The 17,301-nt window shown below is 54.9% G+C and overlaps 6 protein-coding genes across 6 annotated transcripts in view; 1 reads left to right on the top strand and 5 right to left on the bottom strand.

Moving 5' to 3' along the window:
- Positions 1-326: 326 nt before the first annotated feature.
- GMORB2_1377 (LrgB-like family) lies at positions 327-2,275 on the top strand (the record flags this gene model as incomplete). The annotated part of the gene is made up of 4 exons (XM_035463359.1): positions 327-401; positions 503-733; positions 803-914; positions 1,008-2,275. The coding sequence occupies 4 exons, from the start codon at positions 327-329 to the stop codon at positions 2,273-2,275; spliced, it is 1,686 nt and encodes a 561-aa protein (XP_035324783.1).
- Positions 2,276-4,013: 1,738 nt separating this feature from the next.
- Positions 4,014-5,689, bottom strand: GMORB2_1378 (ATP-dependent RNA helicase DDX6/DHH1; the record flags this gene model as incomplete). The annotated part of the gene is made up of 3 exons (XM_035463360.1): positions 4,014-5,420; positions 5,526-5,589; positions 5,646-5,689. The coding sequence occupies 3 exons, from the start codon at positions 5,687-5,689 to the stop codon at positions 4,014-4,016; spliced, it is 1,515 nt and encodes a 504-aa protein (XP_035324784.1).
- A 974-nt stretch (positions 5,690-6,663) lies between these two features.
- On the bottom strand, positions 6,664-8,658 carry GMORB2_1379 (Acyl-CoA dehydrogenase related to the alkylation response protein AidB; the record flags this gene model as incomplete). Its single annotated transcript, XM_035463361.1, has 4 exons — positions 6,664-7,157; positions 7,314-8,004; positions 8,226-8,254; positions 8,334-8,658. 4 exons carry the CDS (start codon positions 8,656-8,658, stop codon positions 6,664-6,666), a joined length of 1,539 nt encoding a protein of 512 aa, XP_035324785.1.
- Positions 8,659-10,199: 1,541 nt separating this feature from the next.
- On the bottom strand, positions 10,200-11,653 carry GMORB2_1380 (flap endonuclease-1; the record flags this gene model as incomplete). The annotated part of the gene is made up of 3 exons (XM_035463362.1): positions 10,200-10,721; positions 10,855-11,421; positions 11,555-11,653. 3 exons carry the CDS (start codon positions 11,651-11,653, stop codon positions 10,200-10,202), a joined length of 1,188 nt encoding a protein of 395 aa, XP_035324786.1.
- A 722-nt stretch (positions 11,654-12,375) lies between these two features.
- Positions 12,376-15,309, bottom strand: GMORB2_1381 (uncharacterized protein; the record flags this gene model as incomplete). The annotated part of the gene is made up of 3 exons (XM_035463363.1): positions 12,376-12,381; positions 12,827-15,134; positions 15,254-15,309. The coding sequence occupies 3 exons, from the start codon at positions 15,307-15,309 to the stop codon at positions 12,376-12,378; spliced, it is 2,370 nt and encodes a 789-aa protein (XP_035324787.1).
- Positions 15,310-17,078: 1,769 nt separating this feature from the next.
- The window catches only part of GMORB2_1382 (uncharacterized protein), a gene marked incomplete at both ends in the record, with an annotated part of 1,161 nt that continues 938 nt past the window's right edge, over positions 17,079-17,301 (bottom strand). Inside the window, one exon of the mRNA XM_035463364.1 lies at positions 17,079-17,093. Coding sequence (XP_035324788.1) covers positions 17,079-17,093 — 15 coding nt within the window. The remainder of the gene's footprint in view (positions 17,094-17,301) is intronic.

The following is a 17,301-nucleotide window of genomic DNA, read 5'->3' on the forward strand; positions in this document are numbered from 1 at the left end:
GCGTTACAGCCTACAGCCGATCTCGGTGGGCGGTCCGGTACCGAGACCCACGACCGCGAGGAAGGAGCCATTTTCATTGCTCTTGCCTCTTTTTTCCCTTTTCTGCCTTTTATTTCTTATTTCTAATAATTTTTTTTTATTAAAAAAATTCAATTTGATTTTTCTCATCTTTCTATCTTCATTTTATCATCTTCATCCTCTCCCTGCCTCTCTCTCTCTCTCCTTTATACTCACTTACTTATTCTCCTCTACACATTCTTTCTCCAACATCTCCTCTTCAACATTGCCATACCAATATTCCCGTCCCACATAACCATGACATAACAATGTCTTCCCCATCTGTCCGGTCCGCGGAGCAGAATCGGTCCATGGCCGGTGACGTCTTTATTGCTCTGAAGCTGGTATATCTTCCAATATGAAGAACTCCTCCCCTCCCCCCCCCCCAAAAAAAAAGGACGAATGGTGGAGATGAAATGAGAGAAGGGAAAACTGACATTCTCAGGCCCTCATATCTTCAGGCCCAAAACTACTCCGCAATTGGATCTTGGTCCCCGCCGGCCTCCTCCTCATGCTGCTCGCATGCTTCGGAGTAGACGCCCTCTTCCGTCTGATCGGGACGTCGTTCCCCCCGTCAGTGGCATGCCTCGTACTCTTGCTGGTCGCTCTCCTCCTGGCCGAGAGCGTCCTGGGCAACCATCGTGTCAAGAAGATTGTTGCCGTCATCGATGTTCCGGTTCGTCTTCACCTCCACGCAGTAGGGAAGACTTCATCCGAGAGCATGACGGTTGCTAACTGACCACAGGCCGGATGGTCCCTGCAATGGATGGGCATCTTCTTCACTCCTTCATTCATCCTCCTTCCTCTCAGCGACCCCGTCGGCGTTGCTGAAGTCTTTAAAATCATTGCCGTCTTTGGTAATACCCGCTCCCTGCCCCTGCATGCTCTCCGGTCCACCCGACCCCATCCTTCCTCTCGGAGCTAACACGGACCGCTCGCTCGTGATGTAGTCATCGGTTTCATCATCACCTTTGCCGCAGTGGCATACCTCGTCAGGGGACTGCAGCCTGTCCTCGGCTCATCCAAGCGCGCCCAGGTTCAGCGAGCAGAGGAGCTCGACCGCCAGGTACAGGAGCAGATCCCCCTGACCCAGGCCAACCCCGGCCATGGCACCCCGACCCCCGAAGCCAGCCCCCTCGGACCGTCGACGCCGGCCGAGATAACGCCGGCCGAGACGACGCCGGCCCCCTCCCGCCCACAGACACCACCGCAGCTGCGCATCCAGCACCGCCACCACAATAGTGGCGACCCGCCGCCCACGGCATCCCGGTCACTCGTGCCGCCCGCGTATCCGTCCCAGGACCCGGTGCCACCGTCCCGCCCGGAGCGCTGGGCCGTCCTGATAGCCTCGCACCTCGACACGGGAATCTTCGCCTTGATCCTGCTCGTGGCGGGCATCCCCGTCTTCTACGCCACGGGCTACGCCATGCCCCTCCACCTGGCCGTCAACGTGCTGTCGTACATGGCGGCCAGCACGGTGGTCCCGTCGTCGTGGCGGACGTACCTCCACCCGATCCTCACGTCGTCGCTCGCCACGGTCCTCGTCATCTGGGCCTTCTCGGCCACGGTGGGCGTCCCCATCGACTCGGCGCTGCAGCAGTACCGCACCGGTAACAAGTACATCCAGCTGTGGCGCGCCACGTCGAGCTCGACGGCCATGCCGGGCGCGGGCGACTTCATGGCCACCCTGCTGGACGCCAGCATCGTCTCCCTGGCCCTCCCGTGCTTCCAGCACCGCCGCGAGCTGCGCGCCCGCTTCGTCCTGCTCGCCATCCCCAGCGTCATCGTCTCCGTCACCTCCCTCCTCGTCTACCCTCCCCTGTGCGGCGGCCCCAAGGCCGGCCTGGGCATCCAGCCGCGTCTCAGCCTCGCCCTCGTGCCGCGCAGTCTGACCCTCGCCCTGGCCACCCCCGTGGCCGAGAACCTCGGCGCCGAAACCCACGCCACAGCCGCCATTGCCATCGTGAGCGGCATCGTAGGCGTCATCATCGGCCCCAGACTGCTGGCCCTCATCAGGATCCCCCAGGACGACTACGTCACCAGGGGCATAACCCTCGGTATCAACTCGAGTGCCATGGCCACGGCGTTCCTGCTCAAGACGGATCCCAGGGCCGCCGCGCTGTCGTGCCTTTCCATGGTGCTGTTTGGTACCATCACCGTCATCCTCACATCGATTCCCGCGATATCTACGTTTATAAGGGGCATGGTTGGGTTGTGACATGGGATCAGATGAGGGTATATGAAATGGACGCGTCTTGTTGAACATGGGTAATATAATATAGATAGCCAGACAATATACTACACACGCACATAGCATGGAAACATTGAATCTCTGCACACATGTTACAACGAGGTGGATACTAGAATGAAAAGGGGATATGTTACCACATGTACGTGAATCTTGTATATATATATCATTACCAGAACCCAGACAGGTGGTAGACCCTAGACAGATACTACAGCCTAGACGGATACCAGATATGACCATGACTACACACACACACACACACACACACACACACATACACACACATACATAAAAGACACATGAGAGAAAAAAGATCAATTGACAGTTACCAGACCTCCACCAGTAGACTATGACCCAAGTCAACCGGTTCATCGTCATCCAGTACATCTTCCTCCCTCCCAATAATTTTTTTTTAACAAGTTAAAATATTTTCCCTTTTTTTTTTTTTTCTTTTTCCATTGTTTGTTGTGGTTGTTTTTTCGTTGTGTATATATATATATATATATATATATATATCCCCTTCCACCCATCCATCCAGCATGCGCTGTTTCCCCCTCCCACCTCTTCTCGTCTTTTTCTTTTCTGTTTCAAGTTTCGTATTCGAAAGGTTGTACCATCCCCCCCCTCCCCGTGTGTTTTCGTATGTATTTGATAGGGGATGATGTCATGTTGTTGTAACTCTCTCGCGGGGGGTAGACCTTGCGCGAGAGGCAAAAATCTTCAATATGAACAATTCCCCTGACTGTTGCGCTTTATTGCCTTGTCTGGTTGGTGGAGTGGTGGGATATCAAGACGTGTCTTTCATACACCGTCCTCGTCGTCGTAGTGGTCGTTTATGCTCGTGCTGCTTCTCCGGGATGAAAGAGGAGAGAGAGTATGTCCCCCGGCCTACATGTGAAGCCGTGGCTCATGTGTAATAACCGTCCCCCTCTTCACCTCTTCCCTCTGTTTTCATCTCCCCCCCCGCTCCCCCCTTTTCCCTGTCCTGTCCTGTCCTGTCTTTTCCTTTCCTTGCCCGTACGCCGAATATCAAGGCAAACTCGATCCTTGGGACTTGTAGTCTTGTAATCCAGACCATCTTTCGTCGGATCTAGTCCAGTAGTCTAGACCATATCGAAGAGCCCCTCTCAGAAAATCCCCCTCAGAAACGAGATAAAAGAGAATTGTGGTAGATCGAGTCGAGGTATCAAGTATGCCGACAAAAAAAGAGAATAGATAAAAAAAGGTTCCAAGCTCTGCACCATAAAATAAAGAGAATCATATGAGCCCATATGAACAAGGCCATAAAGAGAGAGGAACAGAAAAAAAAAGGGTTGGGGAGAAGATGAAGAAAAGGAGAATAAACCGTAGAAGAAATGAAGAAAAAAAATGAACAGATAAAGAAATGAAACCCTGGGGGAGAAAAAAAAAGCAGAAAAAAAAACACCGTTTCGCCGTTTCCACTCCATTCGCTCCATAAGTTGCGAATACTGTTACACCCAACCCAAAAGGCAAAGATGGAAAAAAAAAGAGCAAAATCCGACAAACTCGAAACGCCCCTCTGCCGTAAAAAAAAGAAAAAAAGAAGGCGATGAAGCAAATGCTGTAGAGGGAAGGAAAAAAAAGGATGATGAGAGATCCATGATCCATCAATCGTTCGCGTTCAAAGACGCCTGTATCAATCATGGGATATTCAACGAATAATGGGACTTAACCTGACAGAATCAGACTATGCCTGAATATCCCGGGGCTGGCCACGACCACGGCCACCGCCTCCGCGGCCACGATAGTTGCGACCACGACCACGACCGCCACGGCCCTGGTTGCTGTATCCCTGCTGCTGAGAGTGGCCATTCTGACTTTGCTGCTGCTGCTGCTGCTGCTGCTGCTGGGGATGCTGCTGCTGGGGCTGTTGAGGAAGAGGAGCCGGCTGCTGGAGCTGCTGGCGGGGGAGGTTGGAGATGGGACGGGGGATGGTGTCCGGGTTCTCGTAAACGTAGAGGCTCTTGTCGATGCTGGCGGGGATGGGCTGGATCTCGGTGCCGAGGTCCCGCTCGATGTTGTACAGGTTGAACCTGTCGTCCCAGTTGATGAGGTTGATGGCGAGACCGAGGTGGCCGTAACGGCCGGAACGGCCGATGCGGTGCAGGTACGTCTCGGCGTTCTTGGGGAAGTCAAAGTTGATGACGACGTTGACGGCCTGGATGTCGATACCGCGGGTGAGGAGGTCGGAGCAGACGAGGTTGCGGCAGACGCCGTTGCGGAAGTCGTGGAAGACGCGGTTACGGGCCTGCTGCTGCATGCGGGCGTGGCTGTAGAAGCACGAGTATCCCAGCTCGGTGATCTTCTTGGCCAGCAGCTCGACGCGGTTGGTCGAGTTGCAGAAGATGATGGACTGGTTGATCTGCAGCTTGGAGAAGAGCGTGTTGAGGCAGTGGACCTTCTGCTTCTCCTCGACAAAGGCGTAGTACTGGGTGATTCCGCGGAGGGTGAGCTCGTCCATCAGGTTGATCTCGTAGGGGTTCGTCATGTTGCGGTCGGCAAACTCCTTGACCGACACGGGGAAGGTGGCGGAGAAGAGCATGACCTGGCGGTCCTTGGGGTGGAACTGCAGCAGCTGCTCGATGACGGGCGTGAACTCGGGCGACAGCAGCTTGTCGGCCTCGTCCATGATGAACATGGGGCACTCGCTCAGGTCGGCGACGTTCTTGCCGGCCAGGTCCAGGATGCGACCGGGGGTGCCGACCACGATGTGGACGGGATCCTGCAGGCGCATGATGTCGTCACGGAGGCCGGTTCCGCCGGTCGTCACCATGACGTTGACGCCCAGGTGCTTGCCCAGCGTCTTGCACACCTGCGACGTCTGCATGGCCAGCTCGCGGGTGGGCACCAGGATGAGGGCCTGAATCTTGGAGATCTTGGGCTTGATTCGCTCGAGGGTGGGTATGATGAAGGCGGCCGTCTTACCCGTACCGTTCTTTGCCCTGGCGAGGATATCGCGGCCGGTCAGTGCCACCGGGATGGCTTCTTCTTGGATCGGTGACGGCTTCTCGAACCCAGCCTCGAAGATGCCCATGAGCAGGTCGCGGTTTAACGAGAAGTCTTCGAATTCGAGGCCCTTGGTGTTTGTGACATCCTGTGGAGGGTGGTTGGGGTTGGGGTTGGGGTTGGGTTAGTCTGTCAAGTCCAAAGCCCAGAGAGCTAGGTGGGTGCTCCTGAGGGGTTGTGCTAGAGACTGTACCTCTGTCTGTTGGCGGTTGTCTCGTGCGGGGAGGTTGAGGTTTTGCTTCCAGTCATTGCCGTCGCTGCATCATGTCAGTTTGAGCACGCCCCCCTCAGATGTTGACTTCCAACCACCGACCTCAGTGACACCGCATTCAGCTTGTCTGCTAGTTGTTCCGACATGGTGAAGGTGGAGGAGATATGCTTGTGTGGGTGTGGGTATGGGTGTTTGTGTGTGCGTGCGTTGCGTTGGTTTCACCCCAGTATATCGTGGTAGAGTGGCAGTGGTAGATGGACGGCGTTGGATCCAAGAAAAAATCGGCCGAGGATGTTTCTGTTCCTGGCAGAGGATTTGCGTTTCGGAGTATTCGTGTGTAAGGAAGAGGAGATGTGTTCGTGCCTCTATCTCTCTTGGGCGGCGAGATGTTCCAAAGGTTGGCAGTCAAAGGTGTTGTTGTTGTTGTTGTTGTTGTTGTTGTTGTTTTTGGTGACAGAGGGTTTAACCGTCTGTCGTGGAGAACGTGACGTTCTTTGGAGCTTGGAGGCTTTGAGAAGGGGTTTGAAGGGAGGTAGAGTAGAAAGGTTGATAGAAGAAGCCCACAGAGCTTGGAGAGGTGAGTGAGTGAGTGAGTGTGTGTGTGTGCGTGTTGTGTTTGTTTCTGTGGGATTTTGTGTGGTCGAGAGTGTCAAGGTGGTGATGGATGGAGGTTTTTTGGTGGAGGAGAAGAGAAGCTGCTAGTCCGTGGTCGGTTGGTTCATCGACAGGGAAAAAATAATAGAAAAAGAGAAAAAGAGGGTAATAATAATAAAAAAAGGCCTATAGTGGTGTTACATGGTCTTACAAGGCTCTTTACATGGATTTACAGGGCTCCGCCAGTCGTCAGAGGCCCCTAAAGTCGGACAGAGCCAGACGATAAAGAGGTCGATTAGGGCCACGTGATCGCGGGGTTAGTCTGAGGTGGCGGATCCGCCTTAGATAATCACTCTTCACAATCTTTCACCATGACATTCATCCCCCCCGTCTTCTTTGACGGTGATATGCCTCCGACGGCCCTACCGGGGGGGTTGACCTCGCTTCCCTCGCATCTGCGGGGTGGGGGGCGGGAACGTGTCTTGTTCGTGATGCCCTGACTAATGTACATTGGGGTGTCGACAAGCTACAACTTCATCCCCGTCGCCTTGGCCACCTTGAGACTCTGCCTCATGCTCAGATCCAGCATGATCTCCTCACTCCCGCCGGGGATGGCATAGGCCCTGACGTCGCGGTACAGCCTCTCGATCTTGGCCCCCTGACCTCCGCGCGAGTAGCTCAGGCCGCCAAAGATCTGGCTGGCCTCGCGGGCGCAGAACTCAAAGGTGACGGTGGATTGAGCCTTGAGCCCGGCAATGGGACCGCCCAGCTGCAGCATGGCCTGGGTGTCGCTCATGTTCTCAGCCTGGAAGATCAGGTTCTCCAGCCAGTTGTACGAGGCCTCGATCTGGCGGGCCATGTGGGCCAGCTTCATGCGGATGACGGGGTGGTCGATGAGCTTCTTGCCGAACGTGCGGCGCTTGTTGGCGTACCTGACCGACTCTTCGTAGCAGACGCGCGAGAAGCGGATGCACTGGATGATGATGCCGATGCGCTCGTGGTTGAAGTTGGACATGATGACTATCCTGTCAGCTTCCTACACAGCCTCAAGTACGGGCTAGAGCGCGGCCATGATGCCCAGCAAGACACCCGGCCGGACATGAGAGCGTAACGAGGATGATGATGGAGGGGGAGAGAGAAGAGAAGGAGAGAAGAGAGAAGAAGAAGAAAACTCACCTCGGAACCCTTGATTCTTCTTGCCAAGAAGATTCTCGACGGGAACCTTGACATCCTCAAAAGTGATGTAGGTAGTCCCGCTGGACCAGACGCCCTGGCAGTCCATGCGACGGGTGGTGACGCCCTGCGTGCGCTCGATGAGCAGCAGGCTGACGCCGTTCATGCCCTCGCCGCCGGTGCGGACGGCGGTGGTGAAGTAGTCGGACCAGATGCCGTTGGTGATCCACTTCTTCTCGCCGTTGACGATGAAGTGCTTCCCGTCGTCGCTCAGCTTGGCCTCGCACGTCAGGTTGGCGACGTCGCTGCCGGCGTCGGGTTCGGTGATGGCCAGGCAGATGCGCTTGTCGCCGGCCAGGATGCCGGGCAGGATGCGGGCCTTGAGGGCCTCGGAGCCGAACTTGACGACGGGAGGGCACCCGATGCCGAAGCCGCCGATGAGGTTCCACACGAAGCCCCCGGACCCGGTGCGCGCCAGCTCGTCCGTCAGGAGCATCTCGTGGAACTGGTCCCAGTCCTTGGGGTCGACCGACCTGACCGTCGCGGCCGCGTACTCCTCGGGGAACTTGACGCCCAGCAGGCCGGCCAGGTAGCCCCGCCGGCCCATCTCCTTGTATATCTCCTCGGGGACGCGCTTGGCCTCGTCCCACTCGGTAACGTTCGGCTCCAGGTCGTTCTCCACCCACTCGCGCACCTCGGCGCGGAGGGCGGCGTGCGTCTCGTTGAAGTAGGGGGAGTAGTACTGGGCCATGTATCATCAGCGGGACGTTCTAGGATACGTATGTATGTATGCAATGTATGTATGTGTATGTATATATATGCATGCATGCATCACGCACCAAGTATATGCGTGACCGGGGGGGGAGAATCTTACACCGTGGTACCAGTTGGGGTCGGAAAAGGGAATCATGGCACCGAAAGGGTCCTGAGCCGCAGCTCCGGTGCTGTGGCCGCCATCATCATCACCACCCCCACCTGAAGAGGAAGAGGAGGAGGAGGAAGACTTGGGAGCGGGAGAAGGACCAGCACCAGCACCAGCACCAGCAGCAGTAGTAGTAGTAGCAGGCTTGGCTGGCTTGGCGGCAACCTCGACGGCAGGCTTGGGCTTGGTATCGAGGGATCCGACCTGCAGCCTGCCCTTGTACTTGTTGAGGATGCTGTCGTTGTGGTACTTCCAGAACTGTTTGGAGGCGTCCTTGCCTGCGACGCGCTGGAGGATCTTCTTACCTCCCGGGTGATCTTCCTGGAAGGTGGTCAGGTCATAGACGTCACCGTCGACGATGGTGTAGAGGTTATCGGGTTTGTTGTGGGAGGCCACATCGGCCGTGGTGAATATCTGAGCCACCATCTTCCTTTTCAGACGAGGAAGAGTAAGCAAGATCGAGGTTGAGATTTCTGTTTTTTGGGGTTGGGGTTGGGGTTGGGGTTGGGGTTGGGGTTGGGGTTGGAAGAGATGGAAGGAGAAGTGAAAGGGAGAAGGAGAAACACACACGAGAGCTTGTCTTTAAAGGAAAAGAGAAGGAGAAGACTAAAACCATCTCGGTCTCGGCAACGCTGGCAACGCTGGCAACGGCAAAAAAACACAAAAAAGGACACAATCACATGGGAACAGAGCAAGACAGAGTCAAGATTATTAAGATAAAAAGAAAAAAGATAAAAAGATAAAAAAAGAGGTGATGATACCAACTCCCACCCAACAAGGTACGGCACACACAGAAACCAGGTAAATGCATCCCTTACCACTCGGCGTCACCGCAGCCATCTGCTTCGGGGAACGACGAATCTGTCAAGTACGATGACAAGTCTTCCAGGGTACGCATTCGAATGAACGGCACAGGCCCATCCATTCATCATCAGCCTTCTCTGCTCGCCCTTACCGTTACGAGGTCCTCGTACATGGCGATATACGCACACGTCTCCACTCAATCCGGGGAGATCCAAGCTTCTCGTGTGGGGGAGAGGATGATGCAGACGAATAGGAGCAGCTGCTTTGGTCATTCGCGGGAACATGGCGGTGCGTCGTGAAGCCGTGGTCATGTGGCACCGATACGTAATGTATGCATGTATATACATGTATGTATATACATGTATGTATATATATATATATACGTGTACATATACATATATATACTGACATGTGAAGAGAGAGAAGCTGGAAGCCGAGTACGTAGCGCTGGGACTGACCGGGTACCCAAGAAAGAGAAAAGAACAGGTACCGGTACGCGCACATACGGTGATGGATGGGCAGGATACGCGCAGCGTCACAAGTCGTCGCCAGTCGACGGTCCCTTCTGCATCTGCGCATCTGCCGAGATGCCGAGGTCCGAGCCCGACGGAAGGGTCGGTGGCGGGAGAGGAGGAGATGTGTCGACGACAGCAGCAGCAGCAGCAGCAGCAGCAGCATCGCCATCTTCCTATCAGGATGGGAGGCATGATAGCAATAGCATCGACGGTCCGTCGGCCATCCGCCTACGGATCCGTACTCGACTTCAACCCGAAAACTGGTTGAGCCGAGTGCTGGGACGACGACGCCACGTCTAGCCTGGTACTCCTTGCCCTGGTTGCTCTCGCTTCTCTGGTATCCGTAGACTCTCTTGATGCTACTGCAATCTGTAGTACGGATGGAGTGCCGGATTCTTCATCTCTTTTTTATTCAGTCGAGTCATATTACGTGATGATCGTCGGAGGAGTCGCCGTCGGTTCAGTTCCCATCGTATATCCTTTAACCTGACCATGAAGCACCATGACATGACTTCTTCTCTCCATGTGTGAAGTCGATAACAACCCATTATGAGAGGGGAAGAGAATATACATACATATATATATATATTTATGTATTTGAAGAGAACCGTCAGATGGCCCCCATCCCCGACCCGCCTCCCGCCTACGTCAAGCAGCTCCCCTGGGCTTCGACTTGGCCGCGGCCTTGTCCTTCTTGTCCTTCTTCTGCTTCTTCTTCTTCTCCTCATTCTTCTCGTCCGCCTTCCTCTTGAGCGCCGCCTTCTCGGCGTCGGTCTTGGGCACGGGCTTGAAGAAGCCCTCGAGCCTGGCCTGCTGGGAGCTCCCCAGGTTCTTCTCCAGCCTCGAGGCTCCGCTGCGTACCCTGTCCTCGGAGAAGCCCTTGTCGGTCACCAGGAAGCTGACGAGGCCCTCGACGTCGGGCTTCTCCCACCTGAAGTCGCACTCCGGGTCCGAGGCCGCGCGCACGTCGGGCGACAGGAACAGGTCGCGCGCGTCCTTGTACGGCCAGTCGTCGGGGACCACGTACTTCTTCTTGGCGTCCTTCTCCATGGCTTCCGTCACCTTCTCCAGCGATCCGTGCTCGCGTATCAGCTTGAGAGCCGTGTTGGGCCCAACCTTGGGTATCGGGTCAAGGTAGTCGCATCCTAGGAGGATACAGAGATCGATGAACTTGAGAGAGGGGGGGGGTGGTCTGTGTCAGTACGTGAAACAGAAGAGATGGGAGAGGAGTGGGGAAACGACAAAAAAAAAAAAAAAAAAGGGAAAGAAGAAGAAGAAGAAGAAGAAGAGAGACAGGACGAACCTGTGTCCTATCCATGTTCAGCCCTTCGAGAACCTTGTCCAGTCGAATCTCCTGGATAGGCTCCTTGCGCTGCTCGGAAAAGGTGAGGTGCCTGAGCAGGATGGGCGTGTCGAAGCAGAGCGTGTCCATGTCCTCGCTGGCGGCGGCGTAGACCTTGCCGGCCCTCGCCAGGGCGGCGCACTGGGCCTCGGCCTCGGTGGGGGCGACGATGTAGGGGATCCCCATGAGCTTCAGCAGGCGCTGGCACTCGGCGTTGTGCTCGCGCGTCACCCGGACGGTCCGCCTCGAGAACTTCTCGACCTCCTCGGCCGTGCCCGTCTCCTTGGCCTCCTCGAGCCCCTCGTTGGCCGTCTGCTTGCGCTGGAAGCGCTTGGCCAGCTCGCCCGACTTGAGCTTGGGAGGGGCGCCGTCGAAGACGTACAGCGGCTTGATGCCGTTGTCCACCATCCGGAGCGTCCTGTAGAACATGCCCATCAGGTGCGACGTCGTCTCTCCCGTCTCGTTCATCAGCTGCTGGCCGTCGGACCGTACTGCGATGAGGAAGGAGTAGATGCTCATGGAGGCGTCCTGAGGTCGGAGATTTGTCAGTCTTTTTGATTATCCTCTCTCTTCTCTCCTTTTTCTTCTTCTTCTTCTTCTTCTTCTTCTTCTTCTTCTTCTTCATATCACAGTAGGGGGGGGGTGGGGGAGACAGACATACAATGGCAACTTTCCGTCCAAACTGATTCTTTATCTCCCCCTCCTTGATGGCCTCGGGGGCCTCTTCCTTGATGATGGAAAAGAGTTGTTTGATACCCATCTTCCCAGGTGACTGGCTGTTCCCTCAATGACAAGGTCAGATGGTGGTAAGACGGGGTGGTAGAATTCGAAGAAGAAACGCCCTTGACGGTTGAGATGGCTGTTGTAGAGCTGGGATTTGTAGAGGGCAGAGATGGATGACGCGCTTCTGAGAGACGCGGCAACGCGAGTTATAGTGGTCCCACTTTTTCTATCTCGGTATATGTATATCATCTGTACGGAGTATGGAGTGATGCTAGACTGCTCTACTCTACTCTCTACTCTACTCTCTCCTCTACTCTCTCCTTCATCTACTCTACTCTACTCTATTCTACTCTCCTTCATCTACTCTACTCTACTCTATTCTACTCTCCTTCATCTACTCTACTCTACTCTACCCTACTACGCTCTACTCTATATATACTCATTCTACCTACTATACTCTGCTCGACTATATATATATATATATATATATATATATAAATTGTCTCGACAGCTCTTCCAACATAGAAGGTACAGATATAATCTCAGAGATCATAACCCCCAAGTCAGAATAAATCACACAAAAAAAGGGGGGGCAAGTTCAGAAACAAGCCAAGAGAGAAAAAAAAAAGGGAAGAGGCAAGTCAGATCAAGGTACATGGCAAAACATATACACTCCTATCTTCCTCCTCGCCTCTTCCATCTCTCCCCTTATTTGTAAAATAAATAGATAAAAAGCCATCGACAAGAGTTCTTCTTCTCTCAGCTCTATAGAGAGGAATAGAGAAGAAGAGAGGCCTCTCTTTGTTCAATCTACCGCTCGGAATACAAAGCTGTCAAGGATAGATCTCGCCTTGCGCTCCACCTTGCCGTGCGGATGTTTTCTTTCTTTTGGTTCTGTATATATATATATATATATATCGTCACATAGGCACATCACATACACAGGGAACTGATAGTTAGTCTTGTCGTTTGCAATGGGTATATCATACATACAGAAACAAGAATGCTCCTCAGTTCTCCCCTCGACCTTTTTTTTTTGCTCGGAGAGAGAAAAAGAAAGAGAGAGAGAGAGAGGGAGAGAGGGAGAGAGAGAGATAGATAGAGAGAAAAAGTCTTCTTCCCAAAACTACCCATCATCCGGGATGGCGCCACCCTGCATACTCTCCAAAGCCTTGTCGATCCCCATGATATCCAGCATCTCCGCATCCACGTTCCTCCTCGCATCGTCGCCACCAGTCACATCAGCCGCGGCGTCGAGCGTACCTGTAAAGTCGAATCCGACGACGCTAGGCCTTACACCTGCACCTGCGCCTGCACCCGCAACCGCTCCGACAGTCTTGCTCTGCTGCCTCTGCTGGGAAGGTGACCCGTCTCGTAGACCGGCACCGGTACCGCGCTGCCTGAGCGATGCAGCCCCCCTGATGGTGGACAGGTTGAAAGGATTGCTCGGGGCCCTGGGCTTACCCCCCGTCGCGGCGGAAGCAGCGTCTGGGCCGGCGCCGCCATTCACGATGATGGCTTCGGATCTGTTATACGCGAGGAGACGTCTACCACGGCCGTTGGCCGCTGCGAGACCGCCAATCTTCTTGCCAGCACCGTCCTCGCCAGGCCGCACGATGACCAGCCTGGTCTCGCCGCGGACGGCAATCTCCAGCTGCTGATTCTGCTGCGCAGCAGTAGTACCGACCGTACCGGCGGCAGTACTGGTCGTGCTGGCAGCGGTGCCCGGCAGCAGCGTGACGCCGCAGCACCGCTCGCCGAGCAGACCAGTCGACAGATCCTGCAGCTTGAGCATCCGCGCAGGCTGGTCCTTGGGTGCGCCGAACAGGACGGCGCTGCTGTCCGCAGCGAGCGAGGGCCTGTTGACCTGGGATTCCCAGAAGCGCGAGACGCCCATGATGACGGCGACGTGCTCGTGGTCGCCTAACCACAGCACCAGGTTCTCGTCTGGGAGGGCACCGGCCGACGACGGAGAGGAAGAGGAAGGTGATGACGACGAGGGTGCGGGCGCGACGGCGATGCCGCCGTGCATCGTCGCCAGCCTGTCCGCCGCAGAAGCGGCAGAGCTGGTGATGGACGCGGCCGCCTGCCGTCTCGTGTGCGGCGTCATGGGCACGAAGTCACCCGTCACGGCCGTGTCCCTCGCCTGTGCGCCCGCCGCGGCAACGGCGCGCAGGGAGCTGGTCCCCTCGACGAAGCCGGACACGCTGAACGCCGTGAGCGCGGCGCCGCGCACCCCCGTCCTCAGCTTGCCGCTGGCCGTGGCGGCTGAGCCGGACACCCGCGCGCCCACGCCGTCGACGTCCCATATCTGCCACATACCGTCGGCCATGAGGGCAAAGATGGCACGGCCGTGCGCGATCCACGCAGCGTCGACGACGGGCTTGCGCGCCGTCGACGAACGCGCAAACGGCTGGTACAGGCTCAGCAGCCACGATCCCTGGGCCGGGAGCGGGCCCGTGGCATCCGGGTCGGGCGGGAGCGACGGCACGGCAAAGTCGTAGATGCGCACGGCGTGCGGCGCAGACACGACGAGCAGCTGTGTCGTTGACGGGTTCGGGTTGAACGACATGGCCGTCAGAGGGGCGGGGAGAAACTCGGTCTGGAAGGGCTCGACGACCCTCCGCGGCCTCGCTGAGCCCTCATCGCCGCCTTTTTCGCCGTCGTCGTCGTCGTCGTAGAGCGGCAGGTCCCACAGCCGGAGCACACCCGACGCCTCACGAGACCGCGACGCGACAATCGCCCGGGACGGCCTGGTCACCGCCACCTCCTCGTCGCCCTCGGCGTCGGCGTCGGCCGACGGCGGCGACGGCGGCACAATCTGCAGGGCTATCCCGTCGCTCGGCCGCGTCTGCCCGCCCAGGAGGGTCACCGTCTCCCCCCACGCCCCTGACCCGGCCTTGCCGGACAGCAGGTCGCTCCTCAGCTCCGGACGGGCCTTGGCCTCGCGTGATGGCGGCGTGAGCGGCAGACTGACGAGGTACACATCGTTTGTCACGCACGATACGGCAAACACCATGTTCTTGCTGTTCTTGCCGTAGTCATTGCTGATATCGTCACCGTCCTGCTTACCAGGACGCATAGACCCGGGATGAACAGCGATGTTGAGTACTGCCGTGCCGAACGTCAGGTCCAGCGTCTGCACAATCTCCGCGTACGGTGTCGTGTCGGCCTCGTCCTCGAATTCGGGCTTGTCGACGCGTCGCTTGTTTCCTGCTGATTGCTGCTGCTGCTGCTGCTGCTGCTGCTTCGTCTTGGTGGGCATACCGTCATCGTCGGAGTCAGAGTCAGAGTCGATCACCATGATTGAGTCTGCGTCTACCGAACCATTCTGCTTCTTGTCCTTATTCTTGTTGTTGGATGCTGTCGCCGCCGTCGCACCGCCGTCCTTGAATCGCCTGCCTCCTCGCCATACTACTGTCACGCCGCTGTCGTGTCCATAGATGAGGATCGTGGCTCCCTGAGGTGATGGGGTAGGGTATGTCTGCACATCGCTGATGCGTCGCGAGAGGTTGTACCTGTTTTTGTGTTTTTTTTTGTCAGATATCTGTCAATGATGAGTAGGGATGAGGGGGGATGGGGAAAAAAGGAAAGAAGGATAGGAATAGGAGAGATATGAAAGGAAGAGGGCACCCACGTGAATTGTGTGTTTTCCGCCGTGCGTCGTATTCTAGGCGTCATAGAGGCTGCCATGTTATGTATGCTATGTCGCTGCAGACTGCAGCGGCCCAGGTTGGGTCGGTTGATGTTTTCTGTATCTTATTCTCTTTCTGTCTGTGTGTTCTTTCGATGAGAGAGAGGTAAAGAGGGATGTATATGTGTAGGAGGTGTACAAGTGTATCAAAAGGTGTGGTTTGGCAATTCCATCATCTTCTTGGGTCTTTATTCTATATTTTTTTCCGGTCGTCGACCGAGCGCGAAGCTGAACGCGTGCAAGGTTGGAGCTCCAGCCTTCCCAGTGAGCTTTGATCACGTGCTTTGACGTTGGTGACCACCCGCCGGCTGATCCCCGGCTGGTCGCTTGGATCTCACTGTCATAGATTCTTAACATATAAGATGATATCGACAGTTTTGGAGAATATACGAGCATACACATCTGTATACACATCTGTACACCTGAGCCTCTTAACAAACGGCTACAAGTACAGACGATAGCAGTACATGTACGACTACTGTTCAAAATCAATTCACTCGTCGACATTCATCTAGATCTTCTCATTCTCTCCTCCCCCTTCACACGGCTTGACGTACGACAACATAAGGATCAATGTGAATTCCTATCTCTTCCGCACATCAAGCCACTATTCTTCGCTTGCTCTCATCTTCTCTCCTTCTCCATAAACCGGAAAGAGTAGTGTCAGATGAAAAGAAAAACTTAAATAATAGTATAAAAAAAGTATCTCCGACCAAACAACCATATCGCCAGCTTTCTCTCTCACGCCCTCACGTAGGCTTTCCATCCTTCTCTCCAGCATCTTGAGAGTTCACGGAGAGAAACAAAAATACAGTTACAGCAAGGAAACATCTTTTCCGCCACAATCATCTTGAATTTGGTATCCATCTTTCAGCCCGCACAAAACGTATTCTTTTGGCTTTTTTTTTCTTGAATAAAAAAAGGACTCAAAAAAAATATGGCCAGAACAACTGCAATGAAATAGAAAAAGAAAAGACAAGGATGGAACAAAAGGGTAAAGGGGGGGTGTATTAACCAGTCGAGGGGAATTTGGGGGTTGAGGGATGAGGGGCAAGGCATTCATTCATTCCCCCCCCCAAAAAAAAAAGAGACGCCGGGTCGAAGGGGGGAATGATAAGACGGCAGGGCAGCTCGCTCGGGAATCAGGGCGGTTGGACTGTTCTGTATTGACCTGTTGGCACTGGCCGGGGACGTGAGGATGCTGCTTCATCCATCGGCTGCTGATCATCAGCAATAACAGACAAAGTAAGAATCGAGGATTTCGTGGTCGGCATCTAACGAGGATTGGACGGGATGAAAATAAAGAAGTAATATATAAAAGTGCTCGATACCCATTGGTCTTAAGGCTCAAAAAAAGAAGAAGAGATCTGATAAGAAAAGGGGGGATCAAAGGAGTGGATGGCATAGAGAGAGCCGTCGACAAATACTGTGCGAGAGGAAAAAAGAGGGGGGAAGAGAACAGTGGAAGAATAACCCTGATGTTTTTCCTCTGGGAGAGCTATTGTCTATCCCTACGCCAGAAGCAAGAAGCCCAACGCGACTAGGTCACACCGATAAGAGGAACAGGTCAACCTAGCAATCGGTAAGAGCTATCATCCCGAGAACGCCGTGAATGCCGCAAGATTTTTTGGAAAATAAAGAGGAGAAATAGGAGAGGGAAAAAAAAGTAGTATGTGTAGAAGTACTGGTATATCGGTTTGTATGAGAAAGGAAAACAAAGGAGGGGCGCGAGATGAACGTCATTCTATGAAAAGGCTGCGTTGCTGCTTCACGCGTTGGTGACCTAGAGTGAGAGTGTCAGTGACGTCGAACCGATTCAGAAAGAAACATGCCGTCTCAGGACCCGACAGGCAATCGCCCTGACAATGACCCGGGTTTGCGAAGAGGGCGAATGCTGTCAAGAGGTGTGTGTGTGTGTGTGTGTGTGTGTGTGGGGGGGGGGTTGTTGGATGAATGAACTTGGTTTCCATTCGCACACACATACGCACTCA

This window comes from Geosmithia morbida (genome assembly GCF_012550715.1).
Source record: "Geosmithia morbida isolate 1262 chromosome Unknown scaffold_1, whole genome shotgun sequence".
NCBI classification, from domain to species: domain Eukaryota; kingdom Fungi; phylum Ascomycota; class Sordariomycetes; order Hypocreales; family Bionectriaceae; genus Geosmithia; species Geosmithia morbida.